The 27,876-nt window shown below is 36.3% G+C and overlaps 1 protein-coding gene and 1 non-coding gene across 2 annotated transcripts; both read right to left on the bottom strand.

The window, feature by feature from the left end:
* Positions 1-13,267: 13,267 nt before the first annotated feature.
* Positions 13,268-13,375, bottom strand: LOC123528360 (U6 spliceosomal RNA). Its single transcript, XR_006681969.2, has one exon. It is a non-coding gene; the product is annotated as a U6 spliceosomal RNA (small nuclear RNA).
* Positions 13,376-15,366: 1,991 nt separating this feature from the next.
* On the bottom strand, positions 15,367-22,326 carry LOC123528024 (aggrecan core protein-like). The gene is made up of 7 exons (XM_045307770.2): positions 22,166-22,326; positions 19,840-19,950; positions 18,328-18,406; positions 17,689-17,967; positions 16,726-17,007; positions 16,277-16,462; positions 15,367-15,552 (listed from the first exon to the last, which is right to left on the bottom strand). The coding sequence occupies exons 1-7, from the start codon at positions 22,307-22,309 to the stop codon at positions 15,515-15,517; spliced, it is 1,119 nt and encodes a 372-aa protein (XP_045163705.2). The 5' UTR covers positions 22,310-22,326; the 3' UTR covers positions 15,367-15,514.
* Positions 22,327-27,876: the final 5,550 nt, after the last annotated feature.

Raw genomic sequence — 27,876 nt, 5'->3', positions numbered from 1 at the left:
GGCCCCGCCCTGGGGTCACTTAGTTATTATGTGAGTTATATAAGAAAAAATACTTGAAAAATCATTTGATCCTATTTCCAAGACTATTTAATTATAATTACCTGATGACCTCAAGTAATATGATGTCACTCGACTGACCTTGACCTACTGACCTACTTTCTTGTTTTTAAAGATACAGCTTTGAAATTTTGATGACATACACAGATTTGCAGACCAATCCTAAAACTGAATTCATTGACCATGAATGTGACCTACTGACTTTCTTAATATTTTATCATCAGTTTGACATTTGAAACATGTAGCTCATAATTACTCAGGTGAGTGATCCAGGATCATCATGACCCTCTTGTTTGGAAGTGCAATCTCCCTTGAGTCACATACACATGGGTGCTGTCATACAATGTATTTCACCAACAGAAGAAACATTCAGGGTATAAATTTTGAGGAATAAGGAGAGCTGTTATACTTGTCGATGTCTGTGTCACACCTTGGTTAAGTTTTTTCATATACCAGTAAACATTTTGTCATATAGCCTTGAAAATTTCAACTCTGTACCATCACCATGTACAGTTTAGGGCAATAGTCAATAACTCTGTCAGGGGTTTTGATTGAATTATGGCCCTTTTTAACTTACAAATCTTGATGAATTTTTTCCTACCTAAGGTCTTATTTTGTGTTATCATATGGCTTTGAAACATTTACTTGTTTATTATAACAGTCTGTACCTGTAGGCAAGAGCACATAACTCTGGCAAGTATTTTTGCTGAATTATGACCTTTTTCAGACTTGAAAATTGGTTTTTGTAGAAGTCCACTTTTTGTCGAAACATAAGGCTTTGCAACTTTGAACACATGTTCATTGTCATGATTTCCATCTGTAGTCAAGGGTATATAACAATAGCAAAGATATTTGGCAGAAATTTGGCCCGTTTTTTTTTTTGGTCATGGAAATCAGTTAAGTACTTTTCATACAAATCCTTATTTTGTCTAAACTGTTTGACATATGGCTTCGAACCTCTTGTTTACCATCATAGCCTCCATATATAGGCAAGACTACATAACTAGGACAAGGATTTTTGCTTAGTTGTGGCTATTCTACTCGCCCGGGGGTCTGCATCGGCTTGAGCTTTCTTAGTTAAAGTTTTTCAACAACCTTTGTTTTTCTGTCATATCTTTGTTACTATTGCTTGTATCTTACTGTAACTTCACATACACATTGTCCAGCATACAAATGAAGTATGTGTAGGGGCTGGGCCTATTATGCATAAGGTCAAGGTCACCAAGGTGTTACACTTGGAATTATTTTCATGTTAATTTTTTTTTTGGAAAGATTCGTTTATAGACATATCTTTGGTACTTTAAAAGATAATGACTTGAAATTTAAACTATTTCTTTATCATCATCTTCTGCATGTGTGGTAACAATCTCCATAACTCTTATTGTATATTTGACAGAATTATGCCCCTTTCATACTTAAAGTTTTTTGGCAATCTTCTCTTTCTGGATATAACTTTAGTACAATATAAGATAAAGACTTGAAACTGAAATTGTATCTTTATCATGATCATCTGCATGTATGATAATAATCCCTATAACTCTTGATTTGTATTTTTGACCAAGTTATGCCCCTTTCATACTTAATTTTTGACAAACTTTGTTTTCTGGACTTAACTATGGTACTATATAAGATAAAGACTTGAAACTTAAAATGTATCTTTACCAACATCATCTGCATGTGTGTTGACAATCCCAGTAACTCTAATTTGTGTTCTTGACAGAATTATGCCCCTTTGTGTATCTTCCTTTTAACGTAGAGATCTCTTATTGAGACATTTTTTCATTTTCCTGTCAAATTGCCAAATAGTGGAGTGTGCTGTTTTTTACAGACAGCTCTTGTTTAACATAGAAATTAGTTATTTTGTCTGGACAGTTTCATATATGGCTTTGAAACTTTATACACTTACTTTCCATGATGTTTCCATTCTCTATGTGTAGACAAGAGTACATCACTTTTCTGCTCAGCATTTTAGCCAGACTATTTGAAAATTAACTAGGAACCAATGCATCAATTCTTCAAATAGTCTAGTGTGCTGTCAGCAGACAGCTCTTGTTAGATTATTATGTCTACCTTATGTAGCTAGTGGGGGAGACATACTGATTTAATGCTGTCTGTCACAAAGTTTGTCCACTAACTCTCAACACCAATGGGAGATTTACACCAAACTTCCCAGAAGTGATCATTACCAAGCCTGGTTGTGCATATTCTTGGCATTTTCCGGTTCAGTGATTTTCAACAGAGTTATGGTCTTTGATTCATCAAATGTTAGGGTGTTTTTGCCACTCATTTCATTGGGTGGATTTCCACCAAATCTCAGAGTGATCAGTGCCAAGCATCATTGTGTAAAGATTTGGCTTTTTCACATTCTATGAATTTCACTTTTTGATGTTTTTGATTCTTCCAATTTTATTATGTTTCTGCCACTTTTTAGCTCACATGTCACAAAGTGACAGTGTGAGCTTTTGTGATCGTGCAGCGTCCGTCGTCCGTCCGTGCGTAAACTTTTGCTTGTGACCTCTCTAGAGGTCACATTTTTCATGGGATCTTTATGAAAATTGGTCAGAATGTTCATCTTGATGATATCTAGGTCAAGTTCGAAACTGGGTCACGTGCGGTCAAAAACTAGGTCAGTAGGTCTAAAAATAGAAAAACCTTGTGACCTCTCTAGAGGCCATATTTTTCACAAGATCTTCATGAAAGTTGGTCAGAATGTTCATCTTGATGATATCTAGGTCAAGTTTGAAACTGGGTCACGTGCCTTCAAAAAGTAGGTCAGTAGGTCAAATAATAGAAAAACCTTGTGACCTCTCTAGAGGCCATATTTTTCATGGAATCTGTATGAAAGTTGGTCTGAATGTTCATCCTGATGATATCTAGGTCAAGTTCGAAACTGGGTCAGCTGCGGTCAAAAACTAGATCATTAGGTCTAAAAATAGAAAAACCTTGTGACCTCTCTAGAGGTCATACTTTTGAATGGATCTTCATGAAAATTGGTCAGAATGTTCACCTTGATGATATCTAGGTCAAGTTTGAAACTGGGTCGTGTGCCGTCAATAACTAGGTCAGTAGGTCAAATAATAAAAAAACCTTGTGACCTCTCTAGAAGCCATATTTTTCATGGGAACTGTATGAAGGTTGGTCTGAATGTTCATCTTGATGATATCTAGGCCAAGTTCGAAACTGGGTCAACTGTGGTTAAAAACTAGGTCAGTAGGTCTAAAAATAGAAAAACCTTGTGACCTCTCTAGAGGCCATATTTTTCACAAGGTCTTCATGAAAATTGGTCAGAATGTTCACCTTGATGATATCTAGTTCAAGTTTGAAACTGGGTCATGTGCCATCAAAAACTAGGTCAGTAGGTCAAATAATAGAAAAACCTTGTGACCTCTCTAGAGGCCATATTTTTCATGGGATCTGTATGAAAGTTGGTCTGAATGTTCATCTTGATGATATCTAGGCCAAGTTCGAAACTGGGTCAACTGTGGTTAAAAACTAGGTCAGTAGGTCTAAAAATAGAAAAACCTTGTGACCTCTCTAAGGGCCATATTTTTCACAAGGTCTTCATGAAAATTGGTCAGAATGTTCACCTTGATGATATCTAGTTCAAGTTTGAAACTGGGTCATGTGCCATCAAAAACTAGGTCAGTAGGTCAAATAATAGAAAAACCTTGTGACCTCTCTAGAGGCCATATTTTTCATGGGATCTGTATGAAAGTTGGTCTGAATGTTCATCTTGATGATATCTAGAACAATTTCGAAACTGGGTCAGCTGCGGTCAAAAACTAGGTCATTAGGTCTAAAAATAGAAAAAGCTTGTGACCTCTCTAGAGGCCATACTTTTGAATGGATCTTCATGAAAATTGGTCAGAATGTTCATCTTGATGATATCTAGGTCAAGTTTGAAACTGGGTCACGTGCCGTCAATAACTAGGTCAGTAGGTCAAATAATGAAAAAACCTTGTGACCTCTCTAGAGGCCATATTTTTCATGGGATCTGTATGAAAGTTGGTCTGAATGTTCATCTTGATGATATCTAGGTCAGGTTCAAAACATGAGCTCAAAAACTAGGTCACTATGTCAAATAATAGAAAAAAAACAACGTCATACTTAGTTCAAAACTGGGTCATGTTGGGACAGGTGAGCGATTCAGGACCATCATGGTCATCTTGTCTTGTATTATTTGGCGGAATTCTACCAATCTTTTCAGGAAATAGCATTACCAAGTCTCATTGTGCATGTTGTTGGTATGTTCTAGTTCAGTGATTTTCAGATACGGCCCTGGATTGGTCTATCTTACCTTGTCCAGGCAACTGGTCCAGTATCACAAGGCGTAACTACACCAGACTTTACAAAAACACCACAAGGCGTAATTACACCAAATTTCACAAAAATACCACAAGGTGTAATTACACCAAACTTCACAAGAGTGATCATTGCCAAGCCTAGTTAGCATGTTCCAGTTTGATTTTTCCAGCAGAGTTGTGGCCCTTGATTGGTCACAATTATGTTGTAGCCACTTCACTTATATAATAGGGTGGATTTCCACCAAACCTTACAGGAGTTATCATTGCCAAGTTTTATCATGCATATTATCAGATCGATGTTCTGCTTCAGTGATTTTCAGCAGAGTTATAGCCCTTAATTTGTCATATTTTACAGTGTTTTCAGTATTTGCTACATACAATTATGCTGAATTTCACCAGACCTCATGATTAATTAGTGTGAAGCATAGTTGTGCATATTATTGTAATTTCCTGATTAAATGATTTTCAGTTCTTTATAAATCTTAAGAAAAACAATAATCAATTTTATCGCTGCTTCTTTAATTCTTTGCACAGCATTTGGTAAAAGGACTTCGGACACTATCATATGCTTCTAGCCTACATTTTGAATGCAAAATTCTCATTAAGTATTTAAACAATACCCAAATCGTTTCAAGTCATTGATAAACCAATTTGTTAGTTAAGTTTTTACAGCAGAAACTGGTTTGTATCTGTTCCTATCAAGATGTTTTTCTTATTTTATCTGGGCCAGGGAAGGCCATAGGGTGGGTTCTTGCTTGGGATAAGGACCAGTGGCACAGATTATTTGAGCCGCGCCATGAGAAAACCAACATAGTGCAATTGCGACCAGCATGGATCAAGACCAGCCTGCGAATCTGTGCAATCTAGTCAGGATCCATGCTGTTCACTAACAGTTTGTCTAATTCCAATAGGCTTTGAAGCGAACAGCATCCTGACCAGACTGTGCAGATGTGCAGGCTGGTCTGGATCCATGCTGGTGGCAAAGCAAGTATTTTGGTTTTCTCATGGCACGGCTCAATTCGCTTAAACATGTAGTAAAAATGTATCCGAAATGACAGTTCTTTGTGGGGCTTGCCTAAGGAAGCTGTATCGGAAAAAGTTAAATCAGGATAAGTATGACAACAACCCATCTATAGATAATGTTGTCTAATCAGGGCTGAAGTTGTGGGCAAAACACATTCGAAATGTTTCATTTGTAGGGCTAAAGTAGAAGCAGGTCGCTGCATAAAAATTCCACCTGAAACTCTGCTTAACCTTTTAGTTCGTTTTCGCATCTAGCCGTATTTGTATATGCCATCTGCATAGAAACCGACTTGACACATCACTTTCGTGACATCACACTGAATGTAAAACCGTCACAGATATGACCTGCTAAGAAGATACTGTTCTTTACCTATGCATCACAGACATATCAATGTCAAGCGTGGTATCTATTGGATAGACTATAGTCAGGATCAGATTAACTGCTGTGCACATATTTCCTCTTTTTTGTGGTGTTTAGGCCTAGTCAGCTGCAAAGAACAATCTTCAATTCAGTTTTCACAGAAGGAAGATTATGAAGTAATGAATGCGTGTGACATTTAGTATGTGTCTAAAAGAAATAAATATAAACGCAAAGAAGAAGATGACGAAATAAAGAAATGAAAAATATATAAAAAATACAAAAAATAATAAAAACAAAATGGAAAACAAATTGCATCCTCATCGCTAGTGGCGTGCGTATAGCGAGGAAGGCATGCAGAAGATTACCTGGTGTGTTGCTAGTATTTTACAGCACACATTTGCCAATCTACTGCAACAAACAACCAGGATAAGCCAATGAAAATTTAACCCAACGAATAATAATGAATTCACAGTATTTGCTTCTCTCACTACTATACATGTATAACATGCCTATGTGTACCCTTTCAAACATTTGTATAGTATTTAAGTTACAAACAGATATAAAAATATGTGACTATCAAATTATTGAAAATGAATATAAAAAGTATTGGTTACTTTACATTTGGGAACACCCTGTAGTTATATTTTTTTGTTTAAAAGTACTGTTCCACCCCTTGCATCAACACAGTAGTCACAAAAAATGTGTATTATTAATATCTACATATGCTGGCCAAATATGGTTTTGATGCACGGGGAGGAGTGGGTGGGGGGAACAATGTTGTATAAAGCAAAATAGCATAAATATGTATATAACAGGGTACGCAATTCTATTTACAGCAAAAATCAACGTTTTATGAAACAAATATTGAAAACTTGACTTTAAGAAATAATCTCAAATATGTATTTTGATGGTATATGTAATTTAATACTTATTTCTTAGTGGTTTATTTTTCACTCTTGGAGTAGGCAAATTCAAATAGAATGTGTCCTAAGTCCTTTCAAATGCTCAGAGTGATTTGAATAGTACTCGGTAGACATGGTAAATTAAAAGTATGACTGTGAAGGGGCATTTTGTTCAAGTGTATCAATTGCATGTAGATCAGTGAGAAAATATTGACAGCCTGGGTATAAACAGGGTTTTCTGTAGGTTGACCTAGTGACCCAGTTATTTATTCTAGGTGAGCTAGCTTTGTAACTGACCAAATTTTGATAAGAGCAGACAAAGTGGCCTCCATAATGTTATCAAAGTTTTTCTATGGTTTGACCATGTGACACTGTTTTTGGTCCAAGATGTCCTATGTTCAAACCAAATCTATGTTCCATAGATACAAGATTTCATGCGTATCTGGAAGAAAACATGGCTCTTGGTGTATTAAACAAAAAATGTTCATATAAACCAGTTTTAGCTCTAATGGAGCCTAAATGTAGCAGAGCAGAACCATTTGAACAAACTTGAAAAAGGTCATACTAAGGATACTACCAACCAAGTTTGATGAAGTTGAAACAAGCTGTTCATAACATGAAATTGATTTCAGCTTTTCTACACTAAAGGCATGTGAAGAGGAGCTATCTGAACAAGCATGAAAAGGTCTTTTGAAGTATACTACAGACCAAGTTTGATGAAGACATTTGTAAATGTTTTTGTGCCTCCCGTAGGTGGTGGGGGCATATAGACTTGGTCTTGTCCGTCCGTCCGTCCGTCCATCCGTTCGAAGTTCATGACGCGCCTAGCTCAAAAAGTATTTGATATAAAATGATGAAACGTTGCATGAGTCTTTATCATGATATGAACTTGTGCACCTCCTATTTTTTGTCTAGCTCCCCCCTCTATTTTTAGAGTTATGGCCCCTGAAATAGTAAAAAATACACATTTTTACCTTGTGACAAGCCTAGCTCAAAAAGTATTTGATATAGATTCATGAAACCTTGCATGTTTTTTAATCATGATGTGAACTTGCGCACCTTCTATTTTTCATTTGGGTCTGCCCCCTATTTTTAGAGTTATGGCGCCTGAAATAGTCAAAAAATGCACATTTTCACCTTGTGACCTCATGAAAGCTTGCATGAGTCTTAATCATGATGTGAACTTGCGTACCTTCTATTTTTCATTTGAGTCCGCCCCCTATTTTCAGAGTTATGGCCCTTGAAATAGTCAAAAATGCACATTTTCACCTTGTGACATGCCTAGCTCAAAAAGTATATGATATGGATTCATGAAACCTTGCATGAGTCTTAATCATGATGTGAACTTGCGCACCTCCTATTTTTCGTCTGGCTCTGCCCCCCTATTTTTAGAGTTATGGCCCTTGAAACAGTCAAAAAATGCACATTTTCACCTTGGGACGCGCCTAGCTCACAAAGTATGTCATATAAATTGATAAAACCTTGCAGGAGTCTTTATCATAATATGAATTTGCGCACTTCTGATTTTTCGTCAAAGTCTGCCCCCTATTTTCAGAGTTATGGCTCCTGAAATAGTCAGAAATGCACATTTTCACCTTGTGACAGGCCTAGCTTAAAAAGTATTTGATATAGATTCATGAAACCTTGCATAGGTCATAATCATGATATAAACTTGTGCACCTCAGATTTTTTGTTTGTGTCCGCCCCCTATTTTTAGAGTTATGGCCCCTGAAATAGTCAAAAATGCACATTTTCACCTTGTGACACACCTAGCTCAAAAAGCATTTAATATAAATGGTTGAAAAATTGCATAAGTCTTTATCGTGAAATAAACTTGCACATCTCTTTTTTTTTTGGCTGGCTCCACCCCTATTTTTAAAGTTATGGCCCCTGAAATTGTAAAAAATGCCATTTTACCTAATTATGTGCCCAGCCCAAAAAGTATTTGATGTAAATTCATGAAACCTTCCTTGAGTCTTTATCATGATGTTACCTTGCACACTTGGCATTCTTCTTGAGAATCTTAGTGCTAATTACAGAGTTATGACCCTTGAAATAACCAAAATAGTGGATTTTTTGTTTGTGATGCTCATAGCTCAAAAAGTATATGGCCGAGAATAACAAATCCTTTTCATAAAATGTTTGTTGAGGCTATACCCCATTAAGACTGCAAACATTTGAATTATTGCCCCTTATTTGTGACAAATGTACCAGTGGGGGGCACACCCTGTGTCCTACAGACACATTCTAGTTTTTTCTCTATTTCAAGCTCTGGCAGTCCTTCAGTACTGTCAAAGGTAATAGTTTGCAATAAAACCTTAGGAAGGTCCTCCAAAGGATGTTATAGATCAAATTTGGTGAAAATCCATCAGATGATTCAACAAAGTATTGTTTATTCTTGTTTATTCTTTGTCTTATTTATTCTCTGTCAATCCCTTAATGTACACCCTTAATGTACACTGGGTGGGACAACTATTTGAAAAAAAAATGCAAGAGATTTATGCCAGATTGCTACAGACTAGGTTTGGTGTAATTCTGATTAGTAGTTAGTTAGAAATAGTTAGAAAATATTTACTGCCTTCAGTCACCAACATATACAGGCTTCGTCAGGAATATAAAATGAAAAATATGATTTATGCTTCATTCCAACTCTACTTTGCATTTTTTCAAAATTCTGCCCCTTCTTCCACTAAGCAGTTTTTAAATAATCTTGTATGTCCAAACACAATTGAAAGGATATGCTTGAAAGTTTCTCAGATGAAGGACCTTCATGTGAAGATGACTATAAAGAATGTTGTTTTTTTATGTGGCTATATTAGTGTGTTCAACTCCGCATACACTTTTTAAAGGAATGGATTCAAAGTTGCTCGGATGCATAACCGTATCTGAATACAATTTGCTTCAAACTTTAAGTCAAACATCACACAGTATATGGGGGCATCCGTGTCCAATGGACACAGTTCTAGTTTTCTGCTATTTTTGGTTGCATTTTATACTAACAAGCTATCTTCTTACAGATTTAATTATTTATTTATATCTACCGTTCGCACCGTGTTTAAGTCTGGATTCTTTTTAAAGTTATGGCCATTTACTTTCAAAATATATGGCACCTGTAAATAGGAAATACGCGTTATATTCTATTTTGTCAGAACTAGGAGAGTTATGCAGACAGTCATGTTTTGCAAAAACATCATTGGAACAGGTATCAAGTGTCTATTAAACAATGTAATATCGACATTTACATAAAAATGCAGATAAATGCACACAATTGTAGCTGCCAAAACGTGTTGCATATGTACTGCTCAAATAACAGACTTCATGCGCGGATCAAGAGCGGGGGTCAATGGGGGGGGGGGGGGGGGGGGGGGGGGGGTCCGAACCCCGCCCTACACCCCTGGAAAATCCTAAAGGAAAGGAAAGAAGAGAAGAATGAAAGAAAATGTTTTTTTCCGAAAAGGCAACATTTATGTGGCTGTTGCTACATACGACCCCAACGTAATTCATGTTTATTTCAATTATCTCAAAGAAACAAAAAAAAATACCTTTAAGAAAACTTAATTTTATCATTTTTCTCACATTTAACAGGTGAGCTCATACAAATGTGAAAATAAGGAGTATATTGCATATAAAATTGCAGTGGAAAAGGTGATCTAAGATACTCCTAAAATGCCCCAGAATGCAGGAAATGAAGCGCTGGATTTCAAAATTTTTGGCTGGATCCGCGCATGGACTTGATGCATTAAAAGTAATCTCGCTCTATATGAGACATGTACACAGTTGCACGTTTTCGTGGTCAAGCTTTTAATTATTATGCAAGAAGCAGGGTATTTTTTTTTCATCAAGCCGTCATTCATAAGAAAACGTTTCGATCTATACTTACGATCAACTCAAGTCAGTTTCGCAACTTAAGTGTAGGAAACTCATTAAAGTAACTGACTGTATAACAAATCGAGGGCTTAGAGCGAAACTGGTCTATCTGCTTCTATTTCTATATACAGATAGACCAGTTTCGCTCTAAGCCCTCGAAATGCAAAACAGAATACTGCTTAAAAATGTCTCATTAAATAGATCTAAATGAAATTAACTTAACACATATTGCATAAAAACATAAGACCGACTTATTGAAGAAAGTCTAAATACAACAGATTATTATCAAGTTTAAAACATTTCATATAATCCTATATACTTATGTTTGCTAAATTAAGCGTTATCTTTTACTATCCACAAAATAAATCGTGCAATATTACTATAACCACGTTTAATGATAACCTTTTGCAAGGTTTACATACGATTTTAACTTTTTGAACATGGAGTGCACATAATTTATGTTACAATACACCAACGATATCAAATGTATCTAAATGTTTTCTAAGAAGGTATATTTTTTTTTGCAAAACAACTTGGATGAAAAGGTTAGATATTTTACAAACTGTATATGTGTTGTCATGACAACCGTTGTCAGATAGTTTACATATAACTTTAATTCGTATTGTCATGACAACAGAAAAGCACCGTTAGAAGAAATCAGTTTATAAAGGTCGCTGATCCTTTCCTCGCTGAAACCAAAAATATACGGTCATGTTATTTTTCAATAAAATGTTTTTAAACAGTGTCTAAATATTGAAATATCTGATGTCAAATTAGAGATTTATATCAAATAATTTTGCAACATTAATTGCATATAATATACGTACATGTCCATTTTACAACAATGTTCACGTTCTTGACCTCCAGTATTCCAATACGTGCGGTGACTTGCTTAAAAGCATTGTAAATAAAATTATGAAATTGTGATTTTTGTTTCTGCAATGGGTTTATCATTGGAAGAACATATAAAGGGTGTGTAAAAAGTTTGTTCCTATTTTCACCGTAGACTTCATTTTCAAATGAGTTTTCAAATGCCGCTGTAATTCAAACATTCAAACAAGAACACGTATAAGTTTTAGAAAATGGAATGAAAATATTATAATTTCCGGACAAACTGGATTCTTTGTCTATAAAACGTATATATTTTGAAATCACTCAATTTTGAAAAGGCAAATATTTTCACTGCTCACTGGTCACTTAAATAAATTCATGATTCTGACTTAAGTAGCTGATAGGTATGTTCGTTCGAAAATGAAAAAGTTCAATCAATATCAGTTACGAAATGTTAAATCTAGCCTATAAAATATTCAACAGCTTGATTTTATCCGAAATGGCATTATACAAACTTGGCACACTTTTTAAATGTGAAATCTAAGCTTACGGCCTACATGCAAAATTGTATTTTATGATATTCTTGTATACCAAACAGGTATATCAGTATAAATGCAAGACATGCAGCAGAATCCATTCGACACTATTCAGTTTATTAGGGTAACAAAACGAATAGGAACGAATTTACTAAACACCCTTTATGAAAACTACCGGGGATGATGCATATAGAGTGAGGTACAGGAGACTGTCTAATGGTCAATTGGCAAGATTAGGCTTACTTTTACACTTGCACATTTTGGGTGGTGAAATGTATAGTTTGGTGCGCACTATTGGTTAGTTTAAACCCTCAAGTAGCGGTTTACCACAGACTGTTTTAAGGCGGAGCGTCGCTGTATTCGTTGTTTTTATCTTGGCTTATTCTTTTACTTTGTCACTATATTTTTATGTAAATGCCAATCATTTACACATCTATACCTACACTGTTGCGTGTGCATCTCTGGGCTCTTCGTTTTCTTGTCCTTTTTATTAGCATGCACGAGACTATTATGTTCATGCACATTAACAAAATGAAAACATCCATTCTACGAAAAAAAAAACGACTATTACTACAGTATGTATACAATTTTCAGTAAGAACTAAGACTCTTTTTATAAAGTTATTTTTAGCTACATACATATTATGGAAACTTCATTTTTGTCAAATGTGTATAATAGATAAAAGTAGCCTATGATGATTTCATGGTGTTGTAATTATGAAAATACAAAAAAGCTACTTATAGTTTTTCTTAATATCCAATGCAAGGGGACTACTCCCCTTACAGCAGTGTCACAAACATGTTAAGTCAGCTGAGATGGTGTACCCTTGAAAATCGGAGATCTGATTCACGCCTCCTTATGTTCTACAAAATAGTGAATGGTTTGGTTGCTGTACCACTTCCTCCCTATGTCAGCCCCCTCCCCACCCCCCCTCCCCCATCCCGTCTAACAAGACATATGCATCCCCACTCCTATACCCAGATACTCACTCCCTGTAATTACTATAAGTACTCTTTTTTTCCAGCCACCATAGTGCTTTGGAATTCTCTTCTCGTACAACTTGTGCAAGACCCCACCCTGAACCAGTTTAAGCAGGGTGTGACCAAACTTGCACACAATGCTTAACATGATTGACCTGTTTTTAAACTGCTTTTATCTGTAAATCCTTCTTGTTTTTAACGCTATCAGCTGTATTCATGCTTGCAATACACGTCGTATATTACTTTTATTCTCCTGTCCATTCTACTTTTAAGTTTCGTGTACAGGCGCGCAGCTGAACGTAATACTCGTAAAGAGAAATGATGCAGTATAAAGAAAGATAGATAAGATATTGCATCAACTGTTTAGTTAAGCAATGAATTAAGCAAAAGTACAACAGTTACTGAAAAAGATGTGGAACGCTTCACGAATTTGCGTGTCATCTTTGTGCAAGTGGCCATGCTAATCTTCTCTGTATCGTTCCAATTTTAGCATATGTACAGCCGAAGCTTGTACAGTATATAAACTTTTCATTTACTGTATATATAGCAGGTATTCCGAGAGGTAACATTTTGTAAAGTTTTCTGTTTGAATATTATAATTACCATACATGTTGGCATGTATTTTAATGTTTACAGAAAAGCTTTAAAGAGTTTGATAGCATTAAATGTCTACATATATCTGCAAGCACAATATGAAATCTGTGTTATCACTGAAAACAAAAGGGTAATTAAGAAACTAATATCTATTTTGGTTATTTTGAGTACGCCTAAACGTACAACAAACGATAATCATTATATATAAACGGACGTGTAACGTTATTGCTTTCGATAAAAATAGACTTCCGGTTAAGCCGAATCTTTTATATCCGTGTCCGCTTTAAAACGTACACATGTCGTTTGAACGAGACGATTATGTTGTCTTATCCATGTATATCATTCTGAGAAAACGTTAATTGCGTTATGTTTATATGTTTTCGTCGTGGGTATTAAAATGATAACAATTTTAGCGACATTGCATCATAATTAAACCAATTAAATTGTTATTCATAAACACTTATTCTAATCGTTGATACATGCATTGTATAAGTATTATACAGATTTCTTAAGTATTTTTTTTTTAATAGTTTTGAACACTAGCACATATTTGACTTTGCAATACTTAAGTAAGTTATATATTATTGAATGAAACATACACTATGAACACGAGGTGAATTTTACTGGCGGGAAAAATCATAAAATAAATACATAGTTTGTGCTGGATTTACAAGTGTTCGTATCATTGTACGACGAAGCCTGGCCCCTTAAGCATAAACCTGTTCCAACATATACGTTACACAGTGAGCAATGAGTATCACATTAATATTTATTTACAAGATTGAGAACAAACAATAAAATAAAACGCAGGCAAATACCATGCGGATCCAGGGGAGGGGTCCGGGGGTCCGGACCCCCAATACAATACAATACAATACAATACAAACAATACAATACAATACAATACAATACAGCGGTACATTGTATATGAAACTGTAGCGGAAAAGGTGTTCTTAAATGCTCCTTAAATGCCGAACTTGATGAAGCGCTGAATTTCACAATTTCTGCAGGGCATGCCCACGGACCCCTAGCTGGTCGGCTACTTTTCTATTTCATCCGGTTCAACAAAAACTGTACTTGTAAACGGCTAACATCAACAAAAAACATCACGTTATTTAGTTTACAAAGTCACGTTTGTCAATGAAAGGGTTCGGTCGTCCCCACCCCCATCCCCCCTGCCCATAGAATATTGGCTAGATCCGCGCATGAATACTATTGCCTGAGGTCTGAAAACAGATGGCCAATAGTTCTGACTGTTCACGGGCAAGTCATTCAGTAAGTTTTTTTTTATTACACTACATCAGGAATAAGTTTTCAAAGTTTAATTTTTGTTGTTTTTACCTGTTTCCGCGTTGGATATAGACTGGTCATATAGCACAAACTATGTTAATGCATTTTATGTAAAGGAGTCATGTAATAATTATTATTGCAAGTTGTCTTAATAACCGGAAGTCCAATTCTACTACTAGACTAAATGTATTTTTTTTTCTATCGTTTTGCAAAGTTTATTTAGTTCTATGTAATGACAACGGCCGGGTTGCTAGGTAGATTTGCAGGTCTTATAAATGGCAGTGCTTGATTCTGTGCATATATTGAAGCTGTCAATTATTTCTGAAATCAAACAGAATCTGAAATAATATTAATTGTGAATGTATTTCTCGAAATTGAATTTAATGCAGCATAATTACATTGTAAAATCATGCAAGGAAACATATGAGCCGTGCCATGGGAAAACCAACATAGTGGGTATGCGACCAGCATGGATCCAGACCAGCCTGCGCATCCGCGCAGTCTGGTCAGGATCCATGCTGTTCGCTAACAGTTTCTCTAATTCCAGTAGGCTTTGAAAGCGAACAGCATGGATCCTGACCAGACTGCGCGGATGCACAGGCTGGTCTGGATCCATGCTGGTCGCATACCCACTATGTTGGTTTTCTCATGGCACGGCTCATATGTACGAAATGTATCAGTTTGTATTTTGACAATACATTTAAAAAGATAGATTTCCAAAATTTAACACTGGGAAAATCCTGTCTGCATGTATGAAGGTTCCGTCAATCTATCCCACAATAGTTGCGACGTGGTGTGGTCGTATTGCTGCAAGAGAAATGCACACATGAGAGAAATCATATCGTTACTTCCTGTCTCAAAATTTTGAAATTATACAATTTAGTTTAATACAAATTCCTAGATTTCTACTTATAATGTAGGATGAAACTTGGCACAAATATAGCACTTACTAATACTAAGCGCCTTTTTCGGGTTGGGGTATGGAATGCCGTTTTAAAAGGCAGATAACTCCTCTTCAATACTGGTGATCTACTAGTACTACCTATTGCATATCGTTGTTTCTTAGATACTTGTCCTTCAATATCCAAAGTTTAAAGATTATTTTATTTAGAAAAAAATCGCTCATCTCATATACAGGGACCCTAGCGTACACCTTTAAGACATAATATGTGTATTTAGCACAGTAATCATTATTTTGTAAATGAAAATAGGCACAATCCGCCATATCTTCTAAAATTCGTCCGCTTAGCTCAGTAGGGAGAGCGTAGATCTACAAATCAAAGAACTGTGAGTTCGATCCCCGGGCGGGCACCATATTTTCCGTGGTGATATGACAAAAAGACATGTGTCAGTTTTCACTCGTCCTCGACCTCTGATTCATGTGGGAAGTTGGCAGTTACTTGCGGAGGAGAGGGTTGTACTGGTACAGAATCCAGGAACACAGGTTAGGCTAATTGCCCGCCGTTACAAAACAGAAATACTGAAAACAAACGATGCATATGATGTATTTTAAAAGTAAGACTACACTTACAATATTCACATATGAAAGGGTTTTGCTGTCCTATATCACCGAACATTGTTGTGGAACCACAGATCACGTCGTCCCATTTACCATAGTATGGAGCATACGGTACTAACAACACACAGTCTTCGTTGTAATGACTGGCCAAATTACCTTTCCTGTCTGAGTACCAGTTAACATATATCACGTGGTCACCTGAAAAACACAGTCAATATAATTCAACATTTTACAAAACTTTAATTGTGTGCAAATGCATTGGCAGCGGATGGGTTGGAACTGTGAGATTTTCACTAAGTATGCACTTTCCTAATTTGACCTATATGCAGCAATAATGAACCTTTGTGGAAGGAAGCTCGTGAAAAATGTTAATTACAGTAGACAGTACACTCTGAATTTAATTTGGTATAAAAATATTCCACTAGCATTTCAATGTGAATGGTGTACAATTTCATAATGACCTGATATCCATTCAAAGTTTTCTTCCGTTCGGACATCGTGTAGCCCTGTCCACACTGCGTGGTCAAAATTGTAGGACTTTATCCACTTGTAGATATAATCCTGGAGACCAGGGCCATCCACATGAAACAAATCCCCGCCTTTAGCCATACAATCCTTCTCTGCTTTGGCCCAGATTGTCTTAATTGGGACCAGTTCATAGCAATAGTCACCATACTGGGTGAGGGCGCCACGGTCTTCTCGTGTGTACTGGTGTAATATTGCCGGGCATAAGTTTATGTTTCCTGTGAACAGATAACATTTGTAATACACACGTATTTTTTGAGAAACATGATCATAGGGACCTAGATTAAAAAGTTTCAATAGTTCTGGATAAGCGTGCATTTCGCATCGCCTTCATCGAAACAGCTGTTTTAACATTGTCAAGTGCTTGCCAGTGCTCTTTTAACAATGAGGACCAGTGAATGCTTTTCGTAAAAGTTCAAACTGATATTGAAACTGTGATAAACTTACCTAACTTCAGGTAACTGTCAATAATATTTATTCTCTTACATATATCAAAACTGCATTCAAAATGTGTAGTCACGTTTACTTATTTTGTCGATGGAAAGTTGTTTGTATTGCTAAGGAAGGTCCGGCACGAAGTATCTACACTAGAAATATGTACTTGTAGTGGAGGTGACATTATAAGCGACTCATTTTTACGATTGAAACGAGAACATCGTGCATAGAACGCGTTTTTAAATTATACGTATTTCAAGCGACGGCCTGTTAAAATTGTTTTCAGTGTATATATACTCTAAACTAAACTGGGAACAGTAACTATAAGCAAAGAACAGGAAAGCCTCTTCAGATTTTGGCTTCTGGGTGGTTATCTCGGCTTTCATCTGTTGGTTTTGTTGTTGTTATATTGACTTAGTTCGTCCCTGGTGGGGACACACCTTTTCTGATAAACAAAAGCGTACCAATGATCGGTTTAGGTGTTGATAACGTAACAAGCCTTTCAGGACTGAAATTCGGAAACAGAGGGGACAGGGATGTTGTTGGCTTTGTTGTTGTTGGTAAGGTAGTAGATGTGGTTTTTGTTGTAGTTGTAGGTCTAGGAGTGGTTGTTGTTGTTGTTGTTGTTGACTCTGTCGTGCTAGTTGTAGAAGTTGTTGGTTTGGCAGTAGTAGTTGTTGGTAATCGAGTGGTTGAAGGAGTTGTCGTAGAGCTCGTCGTCGTCGTTGGGGCTTTGGTAGTAACTTAAAGCAGAACACGAATATGAATAAAAACATAAAAAATACCCGTTAGTCTAATGCCTTGTACATGGTACATGGAAAAAAGGAAATGTCCTCCTTTAAAAGTCTTCATCAATTATTCAATCCAATCCAATTCGATTGGAGTGCAGGTGAGTTTTGGTGTAAAGGTCAAACAAAAACCTGTATGTATGCTTAGCTTTTCACCTGTTTATTTCCGCGACATGTTTTCCAACACCGTTAAAACAAGATAAAGCTCAGTCGTACAATCGGTTCATAAAACATTTCCCAAAGACGTTCTTGAATATAATAAACCGTAAATGTTTTTATCATATAGCGTCCGTGTATATAATCTGCATGACTTACTAATGTCGGATGTTGGGGGATTTCCGGGACACAGTTGCCTAGCAATATGTTGCGCTGTGTCATCCATCACGTAACCATACTGCAATAAAGTGACTTATGTAAATATTCTTTTGTAGTGTTAGTAGATTACAAGACGATTTCGTCATCTCTTCCAAATTCATGCAAGGCTTAATATATAACAAAAGAGTAAGCGAGAACTCGTTATGTTCGTTATTACGTTAATTATACAACAACAGAATTGTGGTTTATTTATTTGGCGGCAGTGTCTTATGTATTGTTGACAGTAGATTCAATCGTCAGCAATTCTAACCAGACAGAATGTTTAGGCAAAGTGTTTGTACAAAAGACAAAAAAGCTTACAAGTTGCTATATGGTAAGAAGGTGGTTTTGTTATGTTGAACATTATTGAATGGCATAGTAAGCAAAGACATATATGTGACCCACTAGAGAAAGTGGGTGTTACGCTTCCAGGAACAGAGCTGCACACCGTTTACATTTGTGCATCAACCTATCATATTTTTCAGTTTTTGTATATTCTGTTAGAAATTTATTTAACCCTTACCCTGCTAAATTTCTATAATGAACTTGTCCATCTGGACAGTACCATTGTCCATTTGGACAGTACCATTGACTGTTAGAGGGGTACTTACCAAAAATATACTGACTGAATGGCGAACATTGCAGATCATGAGCACGGATGTGCAGGCAGATCATGATCTACACTGGTCGCAAAGGCAGAATCAATCGTGTCCAGCATGGTAAGGTTTAAGGAACAAAAAATACTCATAACATAGGTTTTCCTATTATAAGCTATGTTTTGTCTTTTTTAATGAAATTTAAAAGTATTCAAAATGAGAACTACAATGTAATATTTTTAATTCCAATATAATTTCTAGTCTTACGTTTATATTTGATAGAGATTGAGATATTTCAACTATCTGAAACGAAAGGCAAGTTTAAAAACAACCAACAACTTCGGAATTTCCCTGTTTGCGACAGGCAAAGTTGTGTAATAAAAAAATTAATAATTTTACAGACTTGCATTCCTGATGAATTTCGGCAAAATGTAAAACTGTCAATGCAAATCTGTGACACAAAGGAAAATGAGAGTTCTCTAGTCATTCAATAGTTCAATAACTCCATAGGCAAAATATGTCTCTTACCGGTTAAAATAACGCAATCTTGGTTGGGCAACCGGGATAGAAAATCATATTTTAACAACAGCTCAAGTGAAAAACTAAAATATTTTAGGAACTCATTCAACGTAGTCAATTAAGCGTAAATGTTCAGTTGTTAAAGTTACGAACACATCCATTATCTAATCAAAATCTAACGAACCACCTTTAAAAATGTCTTTATCCCGGGCGATAAGGGACATTTTGTAATTCTGTGAAATGAGTGTTACAGGGTAGTCTAAAACACTTTAGATAAATAATTGTATTTGGAAAGACGTTGAGGTCTTGAATTTCATGGAAAATGCAAAAATATATACATATCAATACATTAACTTACTTGATGTTCAAAAGCTACAACACTCCAGCCTGGTGGTGTCTCCTCGTAAGGGACAATTTCTTTACAGTCAAACTCGTACAAGTAACCTATAGGGTTCGCCTGCGCATCCGGCTGTAAGGTAATGGATACACTGTAAGTCTGATTCGTGATGGATGAATGGACGGAAGGACGAATTTATATGCTGATGAATGGTGAGCATAGTCAACATTTCAGTAATTTTAGGTCCCATTCTATCATTCCGTAGCTGACTACCGGTATATTATTTATAAGTTACCGGTATAAGCTTTATACCAGCGTAAATACTGTGCCTGTTTAGGAGCGTAATATTCTTCCGCTACAGACCGAGTGTATATTTCCCGATGCAAAGATAATAACCTTTTTATTACGAATGTATGTTCACGTGTTAAGGTAAAAGCCTGAAAAAGATTGATAACACTGAACTAAATAAAAGACTTAATGCTACTAATTACGCCACGCCCCCAATATGAAATTCATCTCAGTGTATTGACAAATATTGATGTTTCCGGTACTACTGTAACTAAAGGTGAAATAGAACGAGTATATAATAATGTTCTCTAGACGAATAACTCCAACAATTACAACTCCACCAAATTTATTAGGACGACAGAGATTCTATCATAGTTACATTTTACATTTTGCTTATTTGTTGGACGAGCTATTACGTTATTTGTGCTGTAAGATGAGATTTTAAAAAAATTGGGTGGTTCGAAGAAATGGTCCACAAGTGGTTACCAGATATTCTTTTTGACGTAATGGCATTAGAAAATTGATATACTAGTTTCTCTTTCGCAAAGATTTTCTAGTATGTGACCTAGAACCAAGGCAAACTGAAAGCAACTGGTCATCAGATCGTGACACAAAAACTGGCATCGACATCAAAACTGTGACATTCCCACCATCCAACCGTAAAACCGTAGATTTTTGATAGGCCCTTTTAATACATGACGTCTGACATCGTTAAATACGTTGAGTAATGCTTTTTAGCCTTAGAATTATCTTTTAAAAGACTGCAACTTAATTTCGATGACTTCTAGCAGTAAATTGTTGGTTGAAATTTGGCAATTTAATGTCACAGTTAAACAGTTCTACTCTAATAATGTTGAATTCTGCATTTTTTGATGACATAAAAAGGTAATAAATCTAGGTAATAAAGAAAAATCAAATATGTAGTTAATCAAAACAAATCATTTTTGGTGTGCTCAGGAAAGACACAGAATCCGAAACTTTTTTTCAACAGTTACAAAAAGTACCAAACCGAAACATTTATCGTCACCACTTGATATTTTATTCATTTTCCAACCCTAGTACCGTCTATCTGATCTAACTGCACTTAATTTTTTTCTAAACTTTCTAGAAAAAAAATACGGAAGGTCAGTGATTTCACTCAGGTGCCCGCTCGTGTGAAATAATGCACGGATGGGCACCAGGGGTCTTCCTCCACCATCAAAGCTGGAAAGCAGCTGTGTCGATGCGACGTTAAACCAAACTAAATAAATAAATTGTAGCAAAAACGTATTTATCGAGATAAAATTTACAGTGATGAGCAGTCCCGACTCATAGAAAGGTATAGGGACATGTCACAATAATAAGCCTTACATGCGAGTATAATATACTTGTTGTTCTATGCCATTGTTAAATAGTCATAAACACCTTTCTTGAACACCGGACTGGCGTTTCCGGCGATTTTACCCATGCCGGCAAAACCAATCTGGCACCCCCCATGCCAGATGACTCTCGTGCTGTTAATGGCAACTAGTGGTTCATGCACTGATAATATATTATGTAAAAAATACGAAAAGCAGGTATCTTGATAGTTTCTCTCCCTTCCTTATAGTATATTTCTCGATTCAAAATACGTTAGTTTACCGTAAGAACATAACACTACGCTACAAACGATAAAACTAATTTGAACTTTGTTATTGTGCGTAACGCAAAACATCATGACGTCACTTCTGCTTACGGACGTTAATTTTCCGCGCTGTACTATAAGAGAGTGCTACAAAGAAACTGTTATTTGTAAAATACGGTATGCAAGAAAAATAATCTGTCAGTATAAAATGCTAACATGTATACGATATGCAAGAAAAAACATCAGTCATGTGTTTACGAATCGGATGGAAATATCCGTCCCTCGGCCACCTGCGCATGGCCGGTAATTCGGCAAGCCTCATTACCACCCAATGCGCAGGTGCCCTCGGGACGGATATCCCTATCCGGTTCGTAAACACATGACAGATATTTTTATTCACAGTAGAAGCACGGGACAGGAGAGCTATCTGAAAAAATATACAACAACGATCCTTACCTGCGAGTACACTTGTCGTTCAACATCGTAATTGCATAGACAGTTATAGTCACCTTTCACCATAGAAACACAGGACAGAAGAACTATCGGAAAAACTAATTTGAACTCCATTTTTGATGTATAAACCACAAGGAATGTGAACATGTAAGTAAGTAGAGATAAGAACGCACAGCTGAGGGCATTTTGGTCTCATTAAATGACACCACTATAGATAGGCACTGCAAACATAATTCCGATTGCAGTCTTACTGTAGATATATATCAACAAAAAAGGCAAAGCTTTTAATGAATTCAAACTTGTAAAGCTTAAACTCTATTTCATATTACCCATTGACGCATAACTGTTTCCGATTTGCGTATGTTAAACAGTTTCCGTCAACGTAACGTGCATTCTCAAAGAAAACAATGGCGAATCAAACAAAAGTAAACAACTACGATTTAAAGGAGAAAGTGCACTCGAGTTTTTGTTACATATGATGCAGGTGATCTACATTAAAATATTTCCCTGAAATTCTAAGAATAAATGGGCACAATTTATGGATTTTTCTCCTTTTTTCAATGTAATATATGTATCCGCTTTTAAAATAAATTGCATGCAAAACGTTGATCAGAATCTCTAAAGGGTCAATTAAAATTAATCAAGAGTAACCTAGCTTGATTATGAAGGAAGGCTTGTGTTACGTTCCGATTCAAGATATGTAGGCAACTTTAAAACTAATTGCACAAAGAACTCTAACATACTTTAGGTACTGTAAAACGAGTTATAACTTATTATATTTAAAATTATATAATACCAAATTTCAATGAAAAGCACACTTGGTTATTTCAGTCAGAAAAACTGGAAAGCATTGTGGGTAGTTCCAATCTGATACATATAGCTATTACTGTGATGCAGTTTTGTACATAGTAGCACGCAAAAGTTTAACTGATTTTCAGGTCAATAAGAGACCATGTTCTACTTTTATCTATGTGTTTCATTGGTCTGGGTTTTACGTCACACAATGTATGTCATATTACGACTTTCCAGCTTTCAATGAAAAAGGAAACCCCTGTACACCTTCGTGCATTATATCAGGCACGTGAGGGGGGGGCAATGTGCACATGTGGAGTTTGCCCTTTACACGTGACTATGTGGATTTTGCCCTTTACACGTGTCTATGTGGATTTTGCCCTTTACAGGTGTCTATGTGGATTTTGGCCTTTGCACGTGTCTATGCGGAGTTTGCCCTTTACACGTGACTATGCGGATTTTGCCCTTTACACGTGATTACGCGCGCGCGTGCACACGTGCCTATGTGGTTTTTGCCCTTTACACGCATCAATGTGGTTTTTGCCCTTTACACATGTCAATGCGGTGATTACCCTTTACACGTTTCATACCGCGTGATATCTTTAAAACGCTTATATAAGAGAGATTTTGATTTCTCAGCGGCTTATATTGCGGTGTGAGTGCAGCGACTACACATGGAATCTAGTGAGAGACGGGTCTTATCAGAGGGTTTATGACGATTTTGTGAGGAAACCGTTTATTTCGTTGATACATATCCTGAACTTCGAACTTTATGAAGTGCTTTGTACTCCATTTTACCCGAGACTTTTATTTTACTTGAACAATGAGCGGAAAATAAACAATGGTTACTGACTATCCACGTTGAAAAGTTCAGGTCTCGTGTCAGCAACGTTGTGGAAAGTCGGGAATGTATCATCAACTTGTACGCTATTAATTGGGAGAGCGTGGAAGGAATTTGTTGTAGATAATCAGAAGGTGTATAAAATTATTTTTCATTGGAGAGCGGGAGGAGAAATTTCGTTTACTCATCGGTGGTCGTTATTAGAATCTTTTTAGTCCGTTACAGCTGTAAGTGAAACATGAACGATAAGGAAAAGAACGAAATTTTACAACGGTATTATTTGAAGCGAAAAACCCTGCAGCTTACGCGGTGTAAAGAAATGTTTGACGTTGTTAATAAAATGCACCCGGGAATATTACGATCGCTTACATAAACAGTGGTTGAATGATCAAGACGCTATTCGCTGCAGAAGCAACGACGTCACAGATTTAAGACGACCAACGTACGCGTGACGAATATCGGAGAGCAGTTGGATATAGATCTGTTATCGATGAGAACTAGCCGATGAGAATGATGTGTGCGTTTTTGCTTGGCGTCATTGATATACTCTCGAGAAAACTTTGGGTGAGACCGTTAGAAAATAGACAGCAAAAGCGGTTTTAGCCGTATGAAAGACATCCTGAATGATGTTGCGCCAATCAAAATTAAGAAAATTCGTGCAGATAGAGGCAGTGAGTTCTCCAACCAGTGGTTTAAGAGGTTTATGAAAGACAGTGGCATCTACTTTTTTACGACGAATAATTATAACGCGCCGAAAAGCAATTTTGTTGAGAGAGTACAAAGGACTTTGAAAGAAAGGTTGTACAGAATGATGCGACACGAGAGGACCTATCGATATATCGGTGAACTGCAGAATGTGGTTGATAGTTACAACGCAACTTCGCATCGCGGTTTAAACGGTTTATCACCGAATGCTGTTAACAAGGACAACGAGGCTGACGTGTGGGCGCATATGTACTTGAAGAAAACCAACATTACTAAGGTCACTCATCACTTATCAAACAAGCGTCACTGTTCTTTTCTGTTCTATTTAAAAAGCATGGATTTCTGTGCACAATTATTTCTGGAATCTAATGCAAGAGTCGTTCAACCGCTTGCATAGCCGGTGAAAGGAAATAAAAGAATGAGAAATTCGGGGGACGTTATTAATTCGGAAATTAATATCTGTGAACCCCAAACACAGAATCACCCCATGGGAGTACTTAACTTTCATTTCTCATTCCTTAAATTGATATGCGCGAATCTCACTACTAGTAGATGTTGTTAAATGGGTGGACTGTAGTTCACATTGCTGATCTCCTTTGTCAGATCATATTCGAGGAGTCGAAAAATGACATTTATCTATAACTTTATTGTTCGTTCTTTCGAGAATACAGATGTAGGGATGCGCAGGAAAGAAATCAGATTCGCCTGTTTAGGACACATACCTTTCAAACAATGAAAAAATAGAATGAGTCTGCTAATGGGTAAAATGAGTTGACATCTGTTTTTATCTCGAAACACTCGTACTTTATCGAGTGTGCTGTGATCAACAGATGTTTTTCTCACTTTTCACGGTTTTAGCTGAAATTAATAAACGGATAGTGTGTTTTCATTTTTCTACTAGTTTAAAATGTATGACCTTCCTCATTTCACAAATAATACCCCGTTTATTTGACTCAGTTATCAGTCTATAGTATGATCTTTACACTAGACCGCTGAGTTCTTATTCATATTTAACCTTTTTTTTTATGATAATAATTATGATGGATAAAAGATGAAACATCTTAAACATAAATTTTAAACTTTTTGTTGACCACAATGTAAACAAACATTGTGCTTCTGGAAATAAATATGCATTGTTTTTCATAATCATACCAATATTCGTTTTGCAAATTTTATATCAAATAAAAGCCATTTTGTTGTGTCTTTGTCATTTATTAAGGAAAGTTATAATATTGTCGGATTTGGGTTTCACGCCTGCTTCAACAATTTTTCAGTTTCATCAAATGGGTAGTTTTTAACCATTGTTCCCGAGAAGGACCAGTACTAGAGTCACATTCTCTTTGTTTGTTACTTTGAGAGATTTGTAAGATAATTGTTACCTGCATGTACATATTTATAATCTAATTTTTTCCAGAAAAGGAGAATATATTATTTCATTCTTCAACGATTTAACTTAGCTACACATAGAAAGTGTTACTTCATGGCAAATGCAATCCATGTAAATTGATTGTCACATCGTATCAGGTAAATTCATTCAGTAGAAAATGTTGTATTCTGTACGTTTCGTGTTTAAATCTGAAATCGCGTATTTTTTTTAAAGAAAGTAATGCGTAAATGGACAGCACAGGTTAATTTATACCCACTACAATGTCAAGCGTCAATTCAGACTGAATCATTTTTAGGAGTGTAGTAAAATTCCTCAACCTTTGTTAATCTGTTTCATACGGTGTTCCGTTGGGGCCATCGCAGTTTCGCGTTGTCGTCCTAAGGGCGAAATCGCGAAACGACGATATTTTGACGCGAAAACGCGATACTTTGACACGAAAACACGAAACAGAAAATATCGCGTCTTCGCGCTGTTAATATCGTGTTTTCGCCTTTTCGCCCTCGATCTGACATCGTCTTTTCGTGTTTTCGCCTTCGTGGTAAGTAGGGCGAAAACGCGAAAACACGATACTGATAGCGCGAAAACGCGATATTTTTTGCATCGTGTTTTCGCGACCTTGTATCATGTTTTCGCGTTTTCGCCCTCTCAACTGCAAATGCGAAACCGCGAAAACCCGATGTTTCAATATCATAATTTCGTCTTCCGGTAAGACTTGCAAGACATTTCGAGACCGTGATTCATGAAGTGTAAAGTCTTAACTTCCATGTTCTTAGTTTTTTTTTCTTTTGTTGTTTTTTATACGATAATTGACGTGTTTTCTCCAAGAGAAGATCTTAAGATATTTTGCTTAACAGTTTATATCAAGTGTAAAAACAGTAGTAGCTCTACGTATATATGCATATGTCATTAAAACACTGACACACATGTATGAAGAGCAATGATTAATTTTAATCAGGAAATTTCATTTCATCTCATCTGCAACCGGATCCTGTTTGTCTTCTGTCTAGGAATATCACCTGATTATGGTCAAACATCAGATATTCATCTGTATTTGACTGAACATAATTCCAAGATATGTGATCATGTGATTAAAATGCAAAGATACAGATACCGAAAATACAAAGACAAAAGTCATATTTGTGTTGCACTACAAACAGTAAATAAACAAGAGGATCGACCAACTGGTCCTGCGCACGCCTGAGTAAATGCAGCTTACTGCATTTAAATAGTAAGAAGACAAGTTTTTGTAATATATAAAAGCCTATGTAGCACTATATGACTCCTGGTATGGGGCCAATTTCACGCTGAGACCATGATTTGAATATCGTTCGAAATTATCTAGTAGACAATGATGCACGCACTTTGGTGACCTAAAAAATACGTGCTTTTCGCTTAGTGTATTTCGGTATCAGGACACCTGTATCCGTTTCTATTATTAGGGCCTACATAATCACGTGATTCCATACCCTGAATTATTCGCATATCAAAGGTTGAGTGGTACAATGTGCCAAATTGATATGTATCAAAAGACGGTATGTTAAGGTCCGACAATACGTGATTACGATTATCATACTCAAGCATTCATTCTAATAGGCTATGCTTGTCTCTGTTAAAACACTATTACGCTAGAATGACGTCACGTTAACGTGCGGTGACGTCAACGTTTTAGTTACGACCAAGAAAAAGCGTTTCTTCAATTTATCTAGTTTTAGAATAACGGCATATTAGAATAGCAAAACCATGTTTTAAGGTATAGGCCTTGTAATAGTGTACCTCCTTTTGAAGAGTATTCAATTCCTACAACTTAAATTTTTGAGGCGGCATAGGTTCAAGCCCAATTGGGACCATTTCTTCCCCCTTATTTTCCTAGATTCTGTTAAGTTTTTACATTTTTTTCCGAGGCTTCTTTTTGAATTAAGTGAGCAAAATTTAAAACAGTCACACAGGACCCGACCTCAATTTTTCAATGTTGGAGTTAGAATTCTGTCT

The sequence above is a fragment of the Mercenaria mercenaria genome, chromosome 14 (genome assembly GCF_021730395.1).
Source record: "Mercenaria mercenaria strain notata chromosome 14, MADL_Memer_1, whole genome shotgun sequence".
NCBI lineage: Eukaryota > Metazoa > Mollusca > Bivalvia > Venerida > Veneridae > Mercenaria > Mercenaria mercenaria.
Note: the sequence above shows the minus strand (reverse complement) of the source record. Positions and strands in the feature narration are given on the sequence as shown.